Source organism: Mercurialis annua, linkage group LG6, assembly GCF_937616625.2.
Source record: "Mercurialis annua linkage group LG6, ddMerAnnu1.2, whole genome shotgun sequence".
Lineage (NCBI taxonomy): Eukaryota > Viridiplantae > Streptophyta > Magnoliopsida > Malpighiales > Euphorbiaceae > Mercurialis > Mercurialis annua.
Window position 1 is genome coordinate 313976 of NC_065575.1, and position 21979 is coordinate 335954.

General features: G+C 37.7%; 6 protein-coding genes across 9 annotated transcripts; 2 read left to right on the top strand and 4 right to left on the bottom strand.

Moving 5' to 3' along the window:
• Window positions 1–583: 583 nt before the first annotated feature.
• On the bottom strand, window positions 584–2203 carry LOC126687001 (epidermis-specific secreted glycoprotein EP1-like). Its single transcript, XM_050381345.2, has one exon. It carries the CDS (start codon window positions 1972–1974, stop codon window positions 706–708), a length of 1269 nt encoding a protein of 422 aa, XP_050237302.1. The 5' UTR covers window positions 1975–2203; the 3' UTR covers window positions 584–705.
• Window positions 2204–5296: 3093 nt separating this feature from the next.
• On the top strand, window positions 5297–6929 carry LOC126686406 (flavonol 3-O-glucosyltransferase UGT71C4-like). The gene has a single exon (XM_056106448.1). It carries the CDS (start codon window positions 5331–5333, stop codon window positions 6744–6746), a length of 1416 nt encoding a protein of 471 aa, XP_055962423.1. The 5' UTR covers window positions 5297–5330; the 3' UTR covers window positions 6747–6929.
• Window positions 6930–7668: 739 nt separating this feature from the next.
• LOC126686407 (zinc finger CCCH domain-containing protein 25) lies at window positions 7669–12619 on the bottom strand. 3 transcript variants are annotated; one of them, XR_007643955.1, is made up of 8 exons: window positions 12337–12619; window positions 12139–12248; window positions 11866–12053; window positions 9987–10688; window positions 9463–9601; window positions 9283–9376; window positions 8997–9092; window positions 7669–8458 (listed from the first exon to the last, which is right to left on the bottom strand). XR_007643955.1 is itself a non-coding variant. In XM_050380447.1 (4 exons), exons 1-4 carry the CDS (start codon window positions 12507–12509, stop codon window positions 10038–10040), a joined length of 1122 nt encoding a protein of 373 aa, XP_050236404.1. In that variant the 5' UTR covers window positions 12510–12619; the 3' UTR covers window positions 9760–10037. The 3 variants fall into 3 exon arrangements, 1 of the variants encoding a protein (XP_050236404.1); XR_007643954.1 differs by lacking the exons at window positions 7669–8458; window positions 8997–9092; window positions 9283–9376; window positions 9463–9601 and adding an exon at window positions 9760–9906; XM_050380447.1 differs by lacking the exons at window positions 7669–8458; window positions 8997–9092; window positions 9283–9376; window positions 9463–9601 and having other exon boundaries at window positions 9760–10688.
• On the top strand, window positions 7918–9216 carry LOC126686408 (uncharacterized). The gene is made up of 4 exons (XM_050380448.2): window positions 7918–8115; window positions 8211–8256; window positions 8345–8505; window positions 8594–9216. Exons 1-4 carry the CDS (start codon window positions 7918–7920, stop codon window positions 9065–9067), a joined length of 879 nt encoding a protein of 292 aa, XP_050236405.1. The 3' UTR covers window positions 9068–9216.
• A 702-nt stretch (window positions 12620–13321) lies between the features above and the next one.
• Window positions 13322–20372, bottom strand: LOC126685836 (serine/threonine-protein phosphatase 7 long form homolog). 2 transcript variants are annotated; one of them, XM_050379808.2, is made up of 8 exons: window positions 20193–20372; window positions 16176–16285; window positions 15349–16094; window positions 15181–15268; window positions 14704–15099; window positions 14363–14623; window positions 14152–14292; window positions 13322–14076 (listed from the first exon to the last, which is right to left on the bottom strand). In XM_050379808.2, the coding sequence occupies exons 2-8, from the start codon at window positions 16281–16283 to the stop codon at window positions 13366–13368; spliced, it is 2451 nt and encodes an 816-aa protein (XP_050235765.1). In that variant the 5' UTR covers window positions 16284–16285; window positions 20193–20372; the 3' UTR covers window positions 13322–13365. The 2 variants fall into 2 exon arrangements, with proteins under 2 accessions (XP_050235765.1, XP_055962406.1); XM_056106431.1 differs by lacking the exon at window positions 20193–20372 and having other exon boundaries at window positions 16176–16322.
• LOC126686612 (uncharacterized) lies at window positions 17781–18931 on the bottom strand. Its single transcript, XM_056106432.1, has 2 exons — window positions 18660–18931; window positions 17781–18580 (listed from the first exon to the last, which is right to left on the bottom strand). The coding sequence occupies exons 1-2, from the start codon at window positions 18832–18834 to the stop codon at window positions 18105–18107; spliced, it is 651 nt and encodes a 216-aa protein (XP_055962407.1). The 5' UTR covers window positions 18835–18931; the 3' UTR covers window positions 17781–18104.
• Window positions 20373–21979: the final 1607 nt, after the last annotated feature.

Below are 21979 nucleotides of genomic sequence, written 5' to 3' on the forward strand. Positions count from 1 at the left end.
AAACCCACCAATCTGACCCCACCTGGCCGGGCTGTGTTGTATTTCTCTCCACCAACCTGTGATTTTCTAAAACTCCCCAGAAGTTTACTTTACAAACTAATTAACCATTAATTTTCCTGTTTTGGCGGGTTTTCTAACTCAAAGAGCTTGAATTAGAAATTCAATTTTTAAGGATGAATCGAACTGAATTGAATTCCAGTTTGTAATAGAACTGGTTGAATCAGCTGGTCAGGTTTGGTTCATTAAACTATGGGTTGAGCTGCATAAGTGAAAAACTAGTGCAGGTGCAGACAAGTTTTCTTTTATAGCATATCTGAATGTACCAAAATGCCTCTCTATTATGTATAAGCAACCAAAAACAGGTGTAAAGATGTCCCAAGTAGCCATTTTTAAACGTAAAAAAGAGGGTCGTTTTCTGTATCCTGCACAAGGGCACATGCCATTTGCTGGCTCCATTCAAAAATCCAGTGGTATGTAACACAAAGGATAAGCTATAATTGGCAATTATATTTATATAAAAGATAAAGCTATAATTGCCAATTATATATATAAAAAAATTTCCTAAAATAATAGTATAGCTCCATTTGGAAAAGTAAATTTATTATTGATTAATTGAAAAACAAAACATAACCTGGTGAAGGCTAAAAGAAGAAGAAAATACAATGAAAAGCCAAACAAAAACACCCAAATATAATGATCATCTACTCATTTTGGTGCCTTGATGTAAGCCAAATGAGTAGAATTGGCAACTTTTGTCAAAGTGTTGAGATCATAAGCAATCCAACACCTGGATGACTGAGTGTTGTAGAAATACCCCAAACACTTGCAATCTTTTGTACATTTGTTGCTACAACTATCTTGCTTCATCACTCCTTCTCCAACACTGTACTTGGAGCTGAAATGATCAACACCTTCAAGTTTATAGTAACGGAAATTATTCACTCCGCACGAAGATATCTTTGTTGCCTGGCAATTCTTACTCCAACCCAACAGCCCTTTCGGCGACGGACAGGCTACACATTGGTCACTCTCGCACAGACCAAAGCTTCCACACTTTTGGGGTAACTGGCATTCGGTTTCCCATGAATCCCTCGAAAAAAGAGTGTAAGTCACTTGCCAAGCACTGTAATCTGCATTGTCTTCGTAAGTGTGGAATCTCAAGTTCCCGTCTATTTCCAACCGAAGATAAGATAGCGTAGTGTTGTACTTTGGCCGTCTTAAAGTAAGACCGCCGCCGCCTCCAAATGATAATGTTAAGCCTGACTCGAACGTTACATGGTCCAAGCCACCATTCGTTACGGAAAACAGATCAGAAAATGAAAAATAAAGCAATGGTTTTGGAGAATTCGGACTCTGATAATACATAGCAAGAGTCTTGTCTTCCATCACCAAACTATAACCGCCGTTTGCATTTTTATTCTGACTCACCCGACTCACGAGCTTTGTCGCTCCCCCAAGCTTAAGAGACTGACCTACTAAAAGGGTATCAGTTGGATGATCAAAGCTTTGCCAAATGAACTTACCCTTTGCGTCATGAAGAACCATGTTACCATTTGACAGTAACTTGAACCCCACGACACCTTTATTAGCAGTGTTGGTTTGCCATGCAATGCGGCCATCCGCGTCAGCCAAGACGAGGTTCCCATTAGTTCCGAAGGTGAGGGTGGCATTTTCACGGACGGGGTTGCCGCGGTTGGCTTCCCAGACCCAACGCATCAGTGATTCAGATCTAACAGTGCCCATACGCAGTGCAAGGGTGTAGGCATTAGGGGTGGTGTTGTAGAAGGCGAGTTGGAAAGGCTGAGCAAAGGGTGTCAGGATACGGTAATTTGCATCATACTCTACAATATATTCACCAAATTCCCCTTCATTGACGTACTTGAAAGTTGCAGAGGGAGGAAGAGAAGCATGAGCAATGGAGGAGAAGATGAAGCAAAGAGAGAGCAATGAGTGTGTGATAGAAAAAGAAGGCATTGTGTTTTGTGTAATAAATTTTGAACAAAGACAGGGCTGTTTTTATAGCAATCTACACTGTTGTATGTAAATGGAATGGTATGTCATTTGATATAATAATGCTTCTACTCTCTTTGAATGAATTGCCTCCTTGTTGACTTGGAATGGATAAGGTTCAACATCATATCATCTCTTTGTTTCTACAAATGTTTGCATCATCTGCTCATTGTTTTCGTTCAAAATCTAAAGTTTAAAATTAACCCAAAAAACTTGCTTCCCCTGGTATGTCTGCAGTTCTCTTAATAAGGCTAATGATGGCGAAATTGGTATTAATTAAAATTGGAATGTAATTAAATTTAATCTCGGTTTGTACATATGAAATAGTACTAGATTATAAAAAAAGGTGGTCACTTGAGGTGGCTGCTTCTTAATCTGGGTCAAACCGTCTATATTGACCACTCTCAAGTTTGAATAAGACGTCCACTCATCTGCCATACTGACAAGATTGTACAAAGGCCATTAATTTCTGCTACTCCTACTTTTAATATACAGAAAATTACGTCCTTACACTTAAAAAATTAAAATAACTCCACATATACGTACTTGACTTTTTCTAGAATAATATACTTATTCCACCAAAATTAGTTATTAGATGAGGAATTTTTTTATAGTACATCTTTTGTATTTTATTTTTATTTTTATATTATTTTCAAATATATTTACAGGTCGTATTTTTTTTTATCAAAAATACCTTTATTTTTAGAATATCCCTTTGATTTATGCTTTTTTTTCTGATTTTTTTTCTGGAATTGTTTTCTGATATTCCTTTTATCGTATTTTTTAGTATAATTATGATATTTTTATAATGTATCTGGTGTTTTTTAATGTAATTATAGTATTTTTATAGTGCAACTATGAGATATATATATATATATATATATATATATATATATATATATATATATATTGTAACTATAGTGTTTTTATAGTGTACCACAAAAACGCTGCAAATACATCATAAACACTGCAAATACACCAAAAAAATATAGATACACTAAAAGTACACTAGAAATGCACTATAACGTAAATACACCATAAAAACACCACAAATACATCATAAATCAATTCATTTTTACAAAATCAGTATCATCAAAATAAAAGAACAAACCTATGAACAAGAAAAAGACGAAATAATTATATGATTAATATAAGAATTTTATAAATAAAAAAATAATAGATCTACAATAATCTACTTACAAGACATTTAAATTATCACAAAAAACCTACAAAATTATAAACAAATCTAAAAATGATGTCGAGGAATTTATAGCACAAACGGAATAGACGAACGGAAAAGCACGAGTGGAAGAGAACAGAAGAGACGAACGGAAAAGCTCGAGTGGAAGAGTATGAGAGAGACGAACGAAAAAGCGATTGGAAGAGATGAGAAATTCACCAGAAATACGAAAGCGCGAACGTAACAGACGAACGAAAAAACGACCGGAAGAGACGAACGGAAAAGAAGAATAAATAAAGAGAGAACTTTGAGATGAAAAGATGTAGAGAGAGAAGAAAGAAAAGTGGCTATATAAATTTTTAACTTAAAGTGAGATAAAAAAAAATTATATATAGTAGGGTACTTTTATAAATATATTTATTATTGGTGTAGAGTGGAAAATTATCGAAAGCCGGTGTAAAAAGTGGTAAATATTTTCTAAAATAATTAGCCAATCTAATTACCATTTTTTTCTCGCAACTCGATTTTTTTGAATGTTTATTAACTTTAAGTAATTATTGCCAATTCTTTTTGGTAGTCAAAAAGAAGAGAACTTTAATACTTACATGTTAAATGTTTAGAGTGAATTAAAACTAACTTAGAGACATTTTTAAGTTGTTGTTATATTGAGGGAAAGGTTAAACTCTCAGTTTTAACTTTAAATTTATTTTAGACCAACTATTTGTCTACATAAAAAATGAAGGGTTAAAGTTATAAAAATTTACCAAGTTTACACGTTTTATCAACTTAATCACGTTCTTTAAATCTTCTCATAAACATACACCAACTTTCATTTTTTTCCAAATTCAAATACGGTGCTGACGTGTCATTCATTCATTGGTTAAAAATGACTTACACCTCAGCAAATTGCACCAATGAATGAGTGCAACATCAGCATCATGTATGAATTTGAAAAAAATGAAAGTTGGTATATGTTTATGAGAAGTTTTAAAGAACGTGATTAAATTGAGAAAACATGTGTAAAGTTGGTGAATTTTTATGACATTATCCTAAAAATAAAAGAATGTTGATCGTGTTTAATTTTTTAGCATCTTTATTTTAAAATATATAAATATATTGGGTAATTATTTCAGTTAACGTTTGAAAGTATTTTGTGTAAAAAATGTTCAATTTGCGTCTATTTTAGGTACCATATGATCGTACCCCTTATCATACGATATTGTCTACTCAATGCCAGCCCTTTCTTCAAACGAGTGTACTCCTGTTCGTATGGACCAATACAATCCTATCTCCTATGCAAATGATCGTATGTCCTCCTTAAACAAGAAATTGCTTGAGCTAGAAAAATCAACGATCAAGTAAACTATCAGAACAACGATCGTCGAGAAAAATAATACTCTTTGTAACTAGTTTAGTTAGTAGATTAAAATATCCCAATCATTGATTGAATTGTGGATATAAATTTAAGAAAATTATTCAATACAACCGTTGTGTCATGTCATTCGTGTAACAAATTAATTATGCATTAGTCATCTGAAAATTTTAATAATTAAAAGAATAAATAATAATTAAAAAAATTCTTATCGCAAATGTTTATTGACTTGTTGTAAATATATATGGCACACCATTATCTAGTATTAGTAAGCATGTTGTTTGTGTCGAGCCACTGTAAAATATTAACATTTATTTATCTTTATTCTTGGATAACCTTTATTTAAAGATTAATGTTATTTATACATGCATTAAAGTATAAAGTTTTAAACCGTTATTTTGAAATTTAACATGAAATGTTAATCGTTTTTCTTAAGCCAACCCATTTCAACCGTTTTATGATTTGTATATTTTTGAAATTTAATGTAAATACATATTAAATAAAATACTCTTAAATACACAGTTTATGCTTTTGGTATTTATGTTTAAGTAATAAATGAATGTTTTTGAAATTTAACCTTACTACATAAAAACGTTAAAGTTGTATATTCTTGGGTTGGGTAACTTAAATGTCATTAGCTCACCATTACGATTATATGATGTGTCCTTTTTAAATGTCAGGGTCGCTTTCATTTGTTAATTTGCTTTGGTGGAGTAATAATATAATATAAGAGTGTTTATGTTTACTGGAAAACTCAAAACTTAAGCAATGAAGAAAGCAGAGCTAATGTTCGTTCCTGCTCCTGGGATTGGTCACATAGTATCCACTATCCAGTTTGCAAAAAGTTTGATCGAACAAGATGATCAGCTGTTGGTCACCATTTTAGTAATGAAGCTGCCCATTGCTTCTTTCGTCGATGCGTACGTCCGATCACTCACTGCTTCCCAGCCAAACATCACCCTCATCGATCTCCCTCAGCTGGACCTTCCTCCGTTGCAGCTTTTCAAGAAATCTGTTGAGAGTTATGTGGTTGACTTGATCGAGAGACATAAACCCCATGTCAGAAACATTGTCATTGATATTGTTTCATCCAGGACTGCCTCCCAATCTGTTCCAATTGTTGGGATCGTTCTTGATTTCTTTTGCAGTTCCATGATTGATGTTGGAAATGAATTGGGCATTCCTTCTTTCATTTACTTGACGTCAGGATCCGGATTCTTAAGTCTCATGCTTTATCTACCCTCTCGCCATGAACGAGTTAGCACCCACTTTGACTTGTCTGATCCTGATGTGTTCATTCCAGGCTTTGGCAATCCAATTCCCGTCAAATATCTGCCGGAAGCTGTGTTTAACACTGATGGAGGTTATGAGGCTTATATCAAGGTGGCTGAAAGGTTCAAAGATGCAAAAGGTATACTCATTAATACATTTAGTGAGCTAGAGCCTTATACACTTGAGTATCTCAACAAGAGCCACAATCCTAAGGTATATACAGTCGGGCCGCTGCTGAGCCTGAAGGGCCAGCCACATCCAGAAATGGAGCATGCCCAATGGGATAAGATCATGGAATGGCTTGCCGAGCAGCCTGAATCATCCGTTGTGTTCTTATGCTTCGGAAGTGTGGGCGCTCTGAATGTTTGTCAAGTGAAAGAAATAGCAATTGGGCTGGAGCAAAGCGGGCATAGATTCCTGTGGTCACTGAGAGTTCCTCCGTTGCAAGACGAAAGCACTGGAATGTTCAAAAAACCGGAGGAGATGTTGCCGGAGGGATTCTTGGAAAGGGTACAGGAGAGGGGAATAGTGTGCGGGTGGGCACCGCAAGTGGAGGTTCTTGCGCACAAGGCTATCGGAGGATTCGTATCTCATTGCGGATGGAACTCGATCTTGGAGAGCTTGTGGTATGGGGTGCCTATTGCAACCTTGCCGATATATGCAGAGCAGCAGCTTAATGCATTTATAATGGTGAAGGAATTGGGACTGGCCGTCGATCTGAAAATGGAATATAGGCCAAGTAGTGATGTTGCAACAGCAGATGAGGTTGAGAGAGCTGTGAAATGTTTAATGGAAGGTGAAAGTGAGGTGAGAAAGAAGGTGAAAGACATGGCAGGCATCGCAAGGAAGGCTGGACTAGAAGGTGCTTCTTCATTCAATTCAATCCTGCACTTCATCCAAGATTTAAATTAGGATTTATTTGTTTCTCTGTTATAGATATTCAGCATATGAAATAAACACTATTAGTTTTGTGCTTTGATATTAGAATAATGGCAGGGGAAGTGATTTGTTTGTATCATTGTGTCTGATATCGTATATGCTAATGAAAGGATGAGATAGCTATGGTAAACTAATTTGACACTAGTAGTTACACTAGACGAGTTGTGTATTGGCTCTAACCAAACTGTATGCTTCATTATAAATAAACTAATTATATGGTATTCTCTATCTCATCGACCAATGCACCATGCTTCAAATGCTGCGGTCTGTTCTCTTACTCGACCCTACAATGCCAGCAAACTCTTCTCAGCTCTCATCTATCTCGAGCCTCAACTAGGCTTGCAAGGTATTTGAGGGAGTTCCCAGCCAAATCTCTATTTCACTTGCTTCACGCAAAATGACGCTTCTTAGACAATTCCTATTTTAGCTAAAGAGAGATGGAGATCTTATAAAAGCTATTGAAGTTGCACAGCGCTGAATTGGTGAATGAGGATTGCTGATGTGGAGTGATGATCCATTTATCTTTTGATCCCTACTCGAGGCATTTCAGAAGGGTATGGTTCTTACTTTCAAAGATGTGGCAGAAGGCAGCTCGAAGATTTTGAATGCAAGAGAACACACTGGATTAGAAACTAGGAACCTATCCACGGGATCTACAAATGCATATTTCTCCTTTCCTCGTTTGCAATATCACATGCCATCTACTTTGTTATAAGTTAGGATTTTAAATATATGTTTCAGAAGAAGTTTTTTTCTTTTTTTGGTTTCCGACCTGAAATACCGTCCAATTACAGCTCTAGTCTATTTTAGACATGAGCTAGATTGATGCATGGAGAGAATATTTCCCGAAGATGGTTCCTGTCTTGACCAAGCACCAAACAAGCAAGGCTTAAAATCAAGAAAAAAATAAACTTAGTAAAAGATCCTTAAAACTCTCTCAGTTGGTTGAGATTGGAATAAAACTATCAAAGAGAACCTGGTTTTCCACGTGGCAATAACCCAATTGGTTTTCCCAAGTATATAAATACTTACATAACAACACAAGCCACCAACTACTTCACTCTTACAGATTCTTGCATTGCATTTCCCGCAATTCAGTCCAACAAGGAGAGCCTCACCAGTCTCCATCTCCAATTGGTGGAAAATGGAAGCTCTAACAAGCAGCTTGTCTACCAACATCCTAACAAGAAACATTAACAAAACTGTGTCACCTTCCTCAATGATTACTCTGCTCGGACGATCTGATTTTGGCTTTTCAAGGTCTCCAACTTTCAGGGGACTAGATTTCCATAACTCCGGTGGAACAATCGCTAAATCTCATGTGGCCCATGATGCTGCAGAGGTACCTTTTACTCTCGAGCTTTCTCATTTCCAATTTAGAATGGCAATTGGTTTCATGCTTTCTCTTTTTCATCCTGATTTCAATGTGTATAATAGGTTTTAATGAGCATGGAAAATGCAATCGCTGGCTTTCCAAACATAAGTAAGATATCTTCATCCTCTGTATTATTCTTGACATCAAGTATGGTTGGAGTTACTTCCCATTAACTGGTGCCTTATTTACTCTTCAGAGTCATCAAAAACCATGCATGTGAAATTCCAACTGCAAAAGAAGTGCATGTTCGGAGAGCAGTTTATGTTGGTGGGTGATGATCAGGTGCTTGGTTTCTGGAATCCTGCAAATGCTATTCCCATGAACTGGTCAGATGGGCACATTTGGAATGTCAAGCTAGTAAGAAAGAACATGTTAGAACAAAATTTGTGTCATCATCTATAAATATTTGAAGTGAAATTTGAGATGGGTGTTTTGTGTCTTGTAGGATATTCCAATGGACTCGACAATTCAGTTCAAGTTTATACTCAAACAACGTACAGGAGAAATGATTTGGCAACCTGGACCTGACAGAATTTTCAAGAGTTGGGAGAGCGGAACAAGTATAATTGTATCAGAAGATTGGAAAAATCCTGAAGCTCAAAAAATCATGGAAGAGCGAGTTTACGAGTTGGTGAATCCAGATTTGATAAACACGGTTGAGGGATATGTTATTAATCAAAGTGGAGAACTATTGCCAAATATAAACAATGATATAACTTTTTCAGGTAATGTTGCCTATCCAGAAGAAAAATTAAGTGTTGATGCTGAGTTCTTAAAAGAGGGGCCACCAAAGGAAAATAACTCAGGAACATTAACCGGCAATAATGGAGAAGGGAATGTGCTTGTACCTGGTACTGCACCATTACTAGCAGACGAACTCGGATCCACCATTGCTGACTCACCTGTTTGGAGTTGCTGATGCACCACATATGCGATAGAAGAGCCTGAAATAAGCAGAATGTCATTTGTCTTTTTTCTTTTTCTGTTTTTTAGTAAGATCCATGCACCCTGTTTCAGATGCAATGTTTTAGCATGAAATGTATAAATATGGATCTTGTTTGGTGTTTTTATGTTTCCTGCATGTTTGACATAGCTTTGAATCTGTAGCATGCAATGTGTTATACTTATATATACCTGTATCTACTATGCTCTTTAGGCTTTAGCTGTAAACTGCTACATTGTACCGTTGGATCACTGCTGTGCTTCAAGAGTGTAGAAATGTAGATTTCTGATAAAAATACATTTTTATATAAAAACAAACATATAAAATCAAGCTCGAATACTTATAATTTAAAGGTTCTACTGAACTCTTACCTATTCATATAATGAGGACAAGATGGTAGATGAATCTAAAATTCAGTTCTTGTCCTGAAAAGTGAGCAGCATGAAGCACCAGCCCAGAAAAGAAAGAATCAGACCAGATGAGAAACAAGTGAACCAAACGCCTAATTGCCTGCCATATTAGTATTCACGCATCAACATAGCTAAATATTTATGAATTGGAAACACAAACTAAAAGGAAATGACAAATATAATCAGTCATCATTTCTCAAACTCCACATTAAACATCTATAAAGAAAAAACTCGAGATGTGAAATGACAAAGAGCACCTAATCTCAAAAACAGTGTCACAATGCATTAATGTTTTACACTTCCATTACAGCCACATGAATTACCACTGCTCCAAAATTGTCTATTTAAAATTAGCAACACCGCATCAAACATCCTCTTCTATCATGTCGCAACAGTAGCTGCTTCCTGTTAAGAGTTTATAATTATATTCTAAGTGAAGTACAGGTAAACCCTTTACAGCCATATAAATTGCGCACAGTTCTTACGATGACTTTTTCGATACTTGGTCACCTGAACATGGTCCAATTCAGGAATTCTCATCTCTCTGGTCTACACCTCTCATCTCTTTCTCTATGGCGACTGGTGGTATACTCCCTACCATAGGATGAGCCCTTTTCTCGTGCTCTTTTATCATCTTCTCTAAGATAGGATCCCGATTCGTGTCTTTTTAATCTCTGTTCTTCTCTCCTATGATCATTGTCTTTTGAGTTTGACCTTGCCTCTAAACCATCAGTATCACGCCTTCTCATTATCCTTTCATCTCCTGTATAATCATCTTCCCTTGACTTTGGCTCAAAATTATAATCTTTATCCCTGCTCAATCTCTTTACGTCACGCCTATGATAATCTTCTCTTAAGTTAGCCTCCAACTCATCATCTGCGTGCCTTCTCGGTCTCTTTTCATCTCCCCTATGATTATCTCCTCTCGACTTTGGTTGAAACTCATCATCTTCCTGTCGTCTCAATCTCTTCTCATCTCTTATATGATAATCTTCTCTTGACTTTTCAATTTCATTAGCATCATGCCGTTTGAATCTCCTATCTTCGCCCTTATCACTCTGTTTAAGGTGGCTCTCTGAGATGCCATCTTTGACAAACCTTTTCTCACTCTTTTTTGAGCCCTCAAAGTTGTCATGTCCCCATCTAGGACCATTGTCTTGAGCACCCCACCCAGTGTTTGCAGCTCTCTGTAAGGAGAAAGAAAGCAAAGTATAAAATTAATACCTCAACGCTCATTGATTAGAATTGGGAGCAGTATACCTCAGCATAAGCAAATTCAATTCCCCAACTTTAACAATACAAGATGTAAGAAAGAATGGAATAATACACCAGGAAACAAATAAGAATATTCATATAGAAAATTAGAAATTTATCCAAAACTACTTGAGAAAGATAATTTCCAGATCAAATAAAAAAATTATCTCAAACAACCATCATGGTCAATTACAACCCTACCAGAATCAGTATCTGGATCCTCAAGACTTGAGCAACAAATAAATTTATCCAAATGACCAGTTCCAAAACATGAGCCATATTTCTGGCATCAAATTATATAATTACCACTCCTACAGTTAGAAAAAACTGACTGGTAATGCTTTCCAAGTCAATGATTAACAAGCCAAAAGTTATTGTTTTTTGGTTGGGTGGAGGAGGTTTAAGGACATGATAGGAGAAAAAAAGAACTAATACGTATATAAAACCTTAAAAGATAGGCCAGTCACATAATTATCTGAATAAAAAAGCTTATGCCTATGAAACACCAATGTGTGCTCATAAAATACTGAAGCAGTCCTCTCAAGCCATACTATCTACATTATGCATGAGAGAGCAGATCCCTGATATTCCTCCAACAACCCGTAATCCACTACCCAAAAAAACTAGAGATGAAGATATCAAATGAATAAAATATCATAATTTGCAGCATTGTGCCAAGGAAGAAGAACAAAAGGTTGAAAGAGCCAACACTCTTAGCAACAGAGAGATAAGTCAAAACCGAGAATGATACAGGTAGTTGCATGTAGAGATACATATATGATACATGGTGCTCAAATTGGAGGACCTGCTAGACCAAGCCAACAATGTTTTCTTTCTCACACCAAACTAGACTGATGGGCAATGAAAACCAGTCCCATCACCTTGCTTTTACCAATTAATTCAAAACAAGCAAAAAATGTAGCCCATGATGAACAACTTCATAAATTTAAAGTATGATGTGCAAGTTAATATCCTAGTATCTGATATCCATCGCATATTCTTTTCATTCTGAACATTCATTCCAAGATCAAAGACTTGAGCATGAGCATAGTTATAAGGAAACCGATAGAAAGAAGTAATGAACAGAAGAGCATTAAAAAGTGGTCTTACTTGCTCATCATGAGAAAATTTGCAGCTAGCACCACGGGTACATTCACCCCTTTGAAAAGAGCGGCATACACCTCGAGCTTCTCTCTTTTGACGTTGGGTTTCTTCGTCCTCTTCCTCTTTCTTTTTGTATTTACTAACATGATCCACCCGTATAGTTCGGCCAGCAACCTCCGCGCCGTTCAAATTATCTAGGATAAGTAAAAATTGGCAAGTGTAAGAGTTATGAAGAATTCATGAGTGAAGCAAATAAGAAAAGAAAAAGAAGGAACTGACCTACAGCAAGAATAGTACTTCTTTGATCATCATAGGCAACAAAAGCAAAACCTTTGGATTTACCAGTGCCTTTGTCTCTAACAAGATTCACATCCACAATTTCTCCGCATCTGAAAAGAAAAAGACAATTATATCCACTGAACTGATAGCTTAAGAAGAAGAAGAAGAAGAAGAAAAAGTGAGAAAGAAAATACAAACTGCGCAAAGACGGCGAGGAGATCGCCTTCGGTGAGGTCGAAAGGAATACCGCCGACGAAAACGTAAGCGGAATCTTTGTACTTGGCGTGCCAAGAAGCCTCCTCTGAGATCCCTAATTCTGCTTCTTTTGAGTTGATGCTCTGTATTCTCTTCACCAGCGTTAACGGATTCATTTTCTTTCCCTTCTCTTTCTCTTCCAATTGATTTTTGTATAAAAACGTGATAGGAGTTTAGGGCAGCTTTGGTTCATAATTACCCATGACCCCACACTATTGGGCCTGTAATCACTAAACTCCTAATGTTTAGAAATACTCACTAAACTTCCTCATTTTTGTAGTAGCACTCGCTAAATTTCCCGAGTCCGGCAATTCTTTTTACAAATGGTGACGTGGCAGCAAGTTTTTTTTGATATCAGACCTAATAAAAATTTGTCCCCATGTTAGATATCAGCTGACACTTTATCATAAATCTAAAAATATTCAAAATACCCCAAAGAAACGGGTTTTTGACAAAAAAGTGCTTCCCTTATAATATAAAACCCGGATTTGTGCCCCAAAGCACAAAATTTACATTTTTGTGCCTGGGGCCCACGCTGCCCGCAAACAGCCATTGCGGGCAGAAATGTGGCCCGCAATGGCTGTTTGCGGGCCACTTAATCCAGCTGATTAACAGCTGGATTAAGTGCTTAAGCAGCCCGCAATGGCTAATTGCGGGCTGCTTAAGCAGCCAATGATCGGGGAGATTCTCTCCCCAATCATTGGCAGCAGAATTTTAAAAAAAAAAACAAATTATTTTATTTTTAATTTTTAAAAGAAAATTCACAACTAAAAATTGAAATATTATAAATAAAAATTATCTACAATTTCGATATTTAAAAGGAATTGAGCGTCTTTCCGAATAATATTTAAGCGATAAAAATAAATTAAAAAGAAATTATACATAAATATATAAAAACCATACAACACAATTAAAAGTAACCGTAAATAAATTAATAATACAAAAATTTAAAATTGTACAAAAATAACAAAACTACTCAGTAAAGTCTGATCTATCAGGACTCCGTAAGCGTGTCCTCATGTCGTAACCCCTGTTGACACGTCGACTCGTCTGACTATCAGTCAAACGGCGGTAACGTCTTCCATCTGGTCCGGAGCTTCTCTCTCCACTATCGGCGACTGGACTGGCCACATCCTCAATCTCGTCATCATCATCCACCTCAGGAGCAGGAGCCTGTGAGGAGGGGTCTAACCCTAATCCCAGAGAAAAAGAAGGAGCCTGCATTCCTTGGAAGTCACAAAACGGCTGTGGGTCCTGAACCAAACTGTTGATCCAAGGATCATCCAGAGAAAAATGCATCTGGGAGGGACTCTGAGTCGGGCGAGAAGAGGAGCCCGGATCTTGACCTGGCAGCATCGGAATGTAGCCCCCCTCCATAAGTCGGGACCGCTGTGAGGGTGGAGTGGTCAGGGAGCTAAAGTTCCAAGAATCGTCAAATACAGGAACAGTCGGCAAATACGTAGGTGTCTGAGGAGGAGGTGTCTGCGCCGTCTGAGTCGCCTGGAACGGGGTAAAAGCAGAAGCCGGATGCTGTGAGAACTGTGGAGGAGGAGTGGCCAGCGGCGTGATGTACTCTGCCTCCCCAAATGACGGGCCTACATAGGGTACAGACGCAGGCGGTACCGTAAAAGACGAAGCTGGATAGCGGCGAATGAAGTCCTCGGTATCCCCAAAGAAATCATGCTGAAAGAAAAGAAATTAATAATTATTATAATTGATATTAATTTGGAAAATATTTAAATTGAGATTGAAACGTACCTGTGCCGGGAGAGGGTCCGTAGGTGGTACCGAAAATGATGCAGCTGGTGGGCACTGTGTCTGCGCTGAGGTACTCCCATAATACGTCGTAGACCCGTAATACTGTCGGACGAAATCCTCAGTATCCCCGTGAAAGTCGACCTAAAAAACAAATTGTTTATTAGAATTATTGATTTAATATTCAATAAAAAAATTTTAGATTAAAACGTACTGGGGGTGGCATAGGGTTCTCTGCCATCTCGCGCGTCGCCTCGTGAGGTCTGGCTCTATCCCGACGACGACCTCGTATACGCTGTACGTCGACCGTCGGGGGATCTATATGAGGCAAGGGCTGTGGCAGAACAGCAGGCTCTGGGGGTGGCCACTGTGTGTCCCTCCGGTCCTCCATGGTGCCTAACTGGTAACTACGAGCGTAAGTACCAATACTTGACCCTGCCTCTGACTGTAAGCGAATCCTCTCCATGGCATCACGCTGAAAAAAAATTAAAATAGAAAGTCAGTTAGCATATTGAATAAAAGAAAATTTAAATTAGAATTATGTAGATTACATACAGCTGATCCAGTCTCTGCTCCGTGATGGGTAATCCATCTCCTACTGATGCGTCTGTACCACTCCATGTACTCTGAATGGAAGTGGGGCGGATGGTCCAGCAACGGGCCTTGGACCACATACAGTTCCCTGGAGTCCCAAATCGCGACATACTCGCTAAATGTGTTTTGGAAGCTTGAGCTCCCCCGAAACTGGACAGTGTGGTGGATGTGGAGCTGGGAAGGTGGTTCAGGTATAGGCTGAAGCAAACCAAACTGCGCCATCACCCTATCCGGCTGGTGCCACTCGATAATATGATAGTAAATCAGTGGCACGCGAGCACGCCAGAACTGAGCACCATCCAAAAAATAAGGATGTAGCTGGCTGATAACATCCTCGGTGTATGGTTGCCAATCGATCTGCATTTATAAAATAAAGACTTTAGCAATGTTGTTGTGCAAATTGATAACTATAAAATAAAGGTTTCCAAAATAACTCACATCCGAGTAACGTAATACATCTAGTGCTAATCTCATGGCATCCAGATTGCGATGAAGAACCCGTCGAAAATCTAGCGGACCCGCCCATCTGCGCAAGTACAACATTGTTAATAAAAAAAATAAAAATTACTAATAATTGTTCATGTAAGTATTAATAAAATGATGTACCTGTCACCCAACGGTAAGTGCGGTGTGATGGCCGGGTATCTCAACCTCGGCCTGAATGGTCTAAGGCGCTCGAATGCCCATAGCTGAAGAATCCAAAGCGGCCCCCCGATGTTTCGCCTATTCTGCGAAACCATAGTACACAAGCACATCTCGCGGTAAAGGTGTGCGAGCGCCGCTGAACCCCAACTAATGCTCCCTAATGCCGTCAAGTCCTCCAGATGTGGAAGAATCCTCAGTCCGATCTGCCCGCTGTTCGTGTCGGAAAAACACCAGGCGTGTAGATGGAACAACAAGTACGCCCGAACTGCCCAGTCGATCTGCTCATCTGAAGCCGCATCAGGTATCCGTGTGAAGCTATCAAACTCATCGACTAGCCAACTAGTGGTAACAAAGGATCCCTGACAATTTCTACTCCCTACCATATCTCTCCCAAGCAGTCGGCGAGTAACACTGCTCCAACCTCTGATAGTCGGTCCGGTAACAGCAGCCCCATTTATGGGGAGTCCCGTCAAGATCGCTATGTCCTGAAGGGTTATTGTGCACTCCCCCTCAGGAAACATAAAAGTGTGGGTCTCCGGCCTCCACCGCTCAACTAATGCAGTCACCAGAGTCATGTCTACGGTGTATTGCCGCATAGTAATGAAGGGTCCCAGTGCTGTCCGCAATACTCCATCTCGAATGCGCGGATGAATATCCTCTATTCGGGTCAATGAGGCACTCCTGCGCGAGCCCAAAGCCGAAGTCTCCTGAAATGAAAAATTTAAAGATATCAGTTGGAAAATAAAACAACAACGAAACGTTATCCATTTAAAGAAATCATTGCCTACCGGATGCTGCCAAACCGTGTCGGACCTGTGATCATGCTGTCTGTGCAGTACTAAACCTCCATCCCGCGGTCCGGGAAGGAAGTAATCGTATGGAGCAGGGCCAGCCATATCTGAAAATGCACAAATAGATTTAGAATAAATTAAATATATTAAAATTAGATACGAATTTAACGTATACATTAAAAAACATAGATACAAATTAAAAACATAGATAGATGAAAGCTCCAAAAATTATACACCAATTTGACATACGAAATAGGAAATAGAAATTACATATGATAACTTCGATACAAATTTAACCGAATAAGTTCGATACAAATTAGATACGATTTTACAAATTTAACACAAGGTCCAGTTACAAATTCATCACAATAGCTTTCACCAGTTATAGCACTGTGAACAACATCTTATTAAAGTCCAGGGGAGATATTTCACAAAATCATCAGAATCACTGTCGTCGTAATCCTGTAATTCCATACTATTCCATGACTGGGGGTTACTTTCATCAACATGAAAGGTTCGACCATCGCCCAAATTTTCGTGAAATGTCTTGAGCCGTAAAGACATCACATGTATTTCAATCTGAAGGCGTTCCATCAATAATTGGATTGACGTTTCCGTGTTTCTCGAAATTGTTGCGGATATTGCCGCCGGTACAGATATGCTGTGAAAATCACAGTAGGCCTCCATCTCGCATCTGCGTTCCCACAACTTTCCCCACGAAGGCTCAGGTGAAACAACAACGTTTCCAAAATCATTCAAATTTTTTGTGTGCCGACCAACAAATATATGTCCGGCTTGTGATTTATCCATGCAAGGATGGATTGGGCTATTTTGAAAAGCTCGTTTTTTTCCATACCAAACTTCACAAAAATGATCCTCATATTTCTGCACAACTTGAATTGTCGAAGAATTTTGACGTCTTGACGAACTCATACCTATATATTACACAATGCAAAATGCAAATAACATCAAAATTTGCAAGAGCAACTACTAAGACTTTAAATTTCAAAAGAGCAGCTATTAAGATTTTATACAATTCACATATCAGGATAATTAGTACAAGTCGAAGCATTATGGCCGGCGATACTACATCTACTGCAAAAATTAGGGTCGCTGTCCTCTCTGTAGGTCTGGTCCATATCATTTCTAATCCTTTGGTTTACCGGTCGTCCCTTCTTTCTTATCAAGTTAATGTCTGGAATAAATGGCACCTCCCGAGAACCAATCCACAGCTCGTCGGTAGGTAATTGATTAAATTGAGTATTCCATGCTTGTATGGCATTCTTGGTTTGGTACCGCCACCCTACGTAGTTGTGAGGGTTTAACTTTTCTTGTTGAATGACTGCCATGGCATGGGAGCAAGGGATCTGGCGGTGTTGGAACTCCCCGCACGTGCACTTCATCATTTGAAGGTTGACCTTCTGAATATTTCCTCCCTTTCTTCGAAAATTGTCTTTCTTTGTAATCACTCGATAAGTCAGGGTGTCCGGGTTATATTTCTTGAGTTTATGAGTGCGGGCCTTTAATGTTGCATTTTTCAGATGCGTGTTGCAGATCGGAGTGAACATGACGCCTTTTTTGATTATCCCTTTATACATTTCCCAACGCTTGACGAACATATCGCTGAGTCTGTCAAAGATAGCCTCTATCATCGCTGTGATTGGAAGCCCCCTTACATTCTTTAGAGTTGCATTAATGGACTCGGCGTAGTTCGTCGTCATTACACCGTTCCTTTGCGCCTTAATGTCCCAACACAAAGCCCACTGTTCTTTCTTAAGATATCTCTCATCGGTCAAATAAGCATACCCCGCCGGAGATCTTATTGCCATAGTGGCCATGTATCGCTCGTACTTTTTCTCTTGAAAAGTCCGACCTACACGTTAATATGAGGTATTTGTTAATGCAAAATTTATACTCTTTTTTGGTTCAATAACCAGAAATGTTGACGAGTGACAGCAAAATACCTGCTTTCTCAGCCAGCAACTTCATATCATTATTTCTGATATGAGTGTGGAAATTAGCCATTAAATGCCGAATACAGAAAAAATGATCAATCCCTTCCCATTCCGGACGCCTCAAAACCGATATTAATCCGGGAGCACGATCTGATACAATGGCCACCTTTCGGTCGCGAATGACTTGATCTCCAAGATGATTCAAAAAATATTCAAAACTCTCACTAGATTCGGACTCAACTATTGCAAACGCCACTGGCATTATGTGGTTGTTGCCATCTACCGCCGACGCTATCAACATATGCAATTTGTATTTACCATATAAGTGCGTCCCGTCGATGAATAGAACTGGTTTGCAAAATGGAAATCCGTCAACCATCGGAAAGAAGGTCCAAAACATTCGCTTGAAAATTCTACATTGCACCCCACCGCAATCAGTTAGTCGGCCTGTTTAAAATGGATATAGTTAGGATATAATGTAAATTTAATTACATATTAAATTTACAAAAGTGATTTATTTTCATACCTTCACCATGCCAAAAGGATCCAGGATTCACTTCGACCACATTATCCATGAATTTCGTGATTTGCGTGTAGTTATATTCCCAGTCCCCGTAGACGCTGCTAATTGCTCTCTCCTTTGCATACCACACCCGCTTATATGGAAGGTCCAGTCCTAAGGATTCTAAAATCCCTGCCATAAGCGTCTTAATCCGAATATCACGCTGCCCCAACACTTGAGTCTTAATAAAATCGGCAATTTGAATAATTCCGAAATTTCTGTGGTTACGAGTTGACGCTAGCATATCGCATTTGTGTGGCCATATATATTTCGTCAACGTCCATGTGTTGGTTTTCTGAAGCAGGGTGGCCCGCAGCCACCAATCGCACATTTCTCGATGCTTGCAAACTAGGACCAGTGTTGTTTTTGTTGTCCGGCGACTCTTAAACTCTCGTCCATTATCAACCGAATAAGTAATGGCACATGTTCGCACAGCCAATCGACTCGAGAAAATCATCCCGGTTTGAAATTCCATCCCACGCTGCCATTCAATGTTCGGCGCTTCCCATGTCTCGTCCACATCAAAGTCACTGAGATCGACACATCGTATGTGTTGCGGAAGTCGAGACTGGTAATGTGTAATATTACTTGGTTGTTCAGCGATTAGAATATCCTCCATATCCTCTTCCTCACTATCATAGTGCTCATCTTCTTCCTCTTCCACACTGCCTCTCTCAGACTCACTAGAACATAAATCTAGTTGCATCGAAGTTTCATTAGAAGCCGAAATATGATACTCCACGTAGAACTCTAACACGTTCAACGTCGGCATCCGAGCTGTCTGGTTCAGAATCGCAAATACGTGTTGGTCATCTTGCACTTCGAACAACGAGTATGAACATATCTCGTACCTTTCAACATGAGGTAGCCGAAAATAAATTTTCGTCACCTCCGGAGGGCTCACACTAGTAGATACTGCCGTTCTACATATTTCGGCCAACTCCCCAAAATTTATTCTTCCATTAATCGGCACATGAACATATCTACCCCCCAAATATTCAACTCCACGAGGGGAGTTTATGATGCTACCATCACACCATATCACAAATAATATATTGTTTGACGCCATTACTACAAACATGCGTAATAAATTAATATTAAAGTAATTTCTACAAATGTACATTTCTAGGCTTAATTTATATTTTTAGATTAAAAAAATGATAAATTTAATTCACTTATATATATTTATAAAGTAATATTTTTAACAATTTATAAACAATTTATTTAAAAATTTAAATTAATTTATTTAACTATTTAGCAAATCGTCCACATTTTAACCAAACTATTATATATTTTATCAAATATTTATGAGTAATGTTCATTCTATAATGTTTTTGTGTTTTATATTCATACAAATCGTTTTAATATTTTAAATCTAAATCTAATAATATAAATTTTAAATCTAATATTAACTAAATTCTAAATCTAACAATACACATTTAATATTTATTAATAAAAAAAATTAGCTATAAAAAGTAAAAAGTAATACGGACTTACCTCTTGTAGTCCTCGCAAAATAATAATAATAAAATTTTAAGCTCCAAAATAATCCGATTAAGCTCCAAAAATAATCCGCCAAATTACTCCAAATCCGCCAAATTACTCCAAATCCACCAAATTACTCCAAATCCGCCAAATTACTCCAAATCCGATTAAGCTTTTTTTTTAATGTTTGCTTTGAAGTGTAAGTGTGGTGAAACAATTCACCACACACCCCCCTTATATAGGGGATGTCGCCCGCAAACAGCCATTGCGGGCGACATTAAATTCCCTGCCATGTGGCAGGGAATTTCATTACTGGCCCGCAATGGCTGTTTGCGGGCCAGTTAATCACCCTTAATCAGGGTGATTAACTGGCCCGCAAACAGCCATTGCGGGCAATATTGCTGCCCGCAATGGCTGTTTGCGGGCAGCGTGGGCCCCAGGCACAAAAATGTAATTTTTGTGTTCTGGGGCACAAAATTCGAATTTCCCCTATAAGGGGGGAACTTTTTTGTCAAAAACCCCAAAGAAACTTTTAAAAAAAACACCCAACTCAACCATTCAAATCAAACCCAACTAAATCTAATCAAACCACTTCACCCTAACCATCACCCACCATTTTCCGGCCACCGCCAACCTCCCGCCGCCACCTCCACGACAAATTTTTGATGGGTCTGACATAAAAAAATTATTGTCACATCACCATTTTTTTAAAAATCACTGATGTTTGGATTTACGGGGTTTATCGAGCACCGCCACAAAAATCAGGAGATTTAGTGATCGTTTTTAAACATCATAGAATTTAGTAAAATAGACCCAAAAGTGAGGGGTTATGGATAATTATTAGCCGACAATTTTTGGAGAAATTTTTAGGTAGTCTCAATCCACCACATCATTCGTAGTCTGAACCTATCAAATTATAACACCTCATTAAAATAAAAGTTTATTGTAATTTCGCTTGTTATTTTTTTATGTTTCATCAAAATTTAATATTATCATTTTAAAAATCTATTAGTAATTTAATTTTTAAATAAAACTATTAAAAAATAAATGACTTTTAACTATTAGATTTATTTAATATTTTTTAAAAAGCATAAAATTATTTGAAAAATTAAACAAAATTTAAACAAAATTTATAAAATTATATTATATCTACTATCATTTACAAATATTATTAAAAAATGCATGTTTAAGTTTTTTATTTATTTCATGATAAATTGAGCAGGCTAATTTATTTTATTAGTTTCCGAACTTTGTCTCGACTTTTGAGTATTTGATAATTAAGGATTTAAATAAATCAAATTTAGTCAAACTTTCAGATGTTCAAGTTTAGTTCATTTCGTGCTTGTTTGAAATTGAAAAAATATATTTGTATTTGGTTTATTTAAAATTTACAATATTCATATTCGGTTCGTTTTTGTTCGTTTAAGTATTAATGAATCGAGCTCGTTCATTTACGCTGTTAACAAGTTAAGTTCGAGCTTAACTTGTTTGACACTTAAACGAAGAAACAATCAACCTCGTTTATTATCTAAATGAATAGACATTCATACAAGTTAATTTGCTAATGTACAATTCTCAGACTTTTATATGAACCAACTCACGAACTCTTATACGAGCCCCTTCACGAACTAGTAAACAAGCTATATACAAAAGTTATCTAAGTTCGGCTCGTTTAAGTACATGAATATAAATTAAGCTTCAATTCGGTTTATTTAGTATACGAGCAGACACGGACTAAGTTTTTAAAGAGTATAATGCCGAGCATCTCGGTTCATTCAGAGCCCTTTTGAAAATAACAT

Coding starts and splice junctions, on each gene's coding strand:
- LOC126686406 (XM_056106448.1), top strand. CDS start 5,331: ATGAAGAAAGCAGAGCTAATGTTCGTTCCTGCTCCTGGGATTGGTCAC.
- LOC126686407 (XM_050380447.1), bottom strand. CDS start 12,509: ATGAATCCGTTAACGCTGGTGAAGAGAATACAGAGCATCAACTCAAAA. Junction 12,054..12,138: donor AAGTACTATTCTTGCTGTAG/GTCAGTTCCTTC, acceptor TACTTATCCTAG/ATAATTTGAACGGCGCGGAG. Junction 10,689..11,865: donor AATTTTCTCATGATGAGCAA/GTAAGACCACTT, acceptor TTCTCCTTACAG/AGAGCTGCAAACACTGGGTG.
- LOC126686612 (XM_056106432.1), bottom strand. CDS start 18,834: ATGGCAGGGATTTTAGAATCCTTAGGACTGGACCTTCCATATAAGCGG. Junction 18,581..18,659: donor ATCCTTTTGGCATGGTGAAG/GTATGAAAATAA, acceptor CATTTTAAACAG/GCCGACTAACTGATTGCGGT.
- LOC126685836 (XM_050379808.2), bottom strand. CDS start 16,283: ATGGCTGGCCCTGCTCCATACGATTACTTCCTTCCCGGACCGCGGGAT. Junction 15,100..15,180: donor ATGTATTACGTTACTCGGAT/GTGAGTTATTTT, acceptor TTATAAATGCAG/ATCGATTGGCAACCATACAC. Junction 14,077..14,151: donor CGGACCCTCTCCCGGCACAG/GTACGTTTCAAT, acceptor CTTTTCTTTCAG/CATGATTTCTTTGGGGATAC.
- LOC126686408 (XM_050380448.2), top strand. CDS start 7,918: ATGGAAGCTCTAACAAGCAGCTTGTCTACCAACATCCTAACAAGAAAC. Junction 8,116..8,210: donor TGGCCCATGATGCTGCAGAG/GTACCTTTTACT, acceptor TGTGTATAATAG/GTTTTAATGAGCATGGAAAA. Junction 8,257..8,344: donor CGCTGGCTTTCCAAACATAA/GTAAGATATCTT, acceptor TTTACTCTTCAG/AGTCATCAAAAACCATGCAT.
- LOC126687001 (XM_050381345.2), bottom strand. CDS start 1,974: ATGCCTTCTTTTTCTATCACACACTCATTGCTCTCTCTTTGCTTCATC.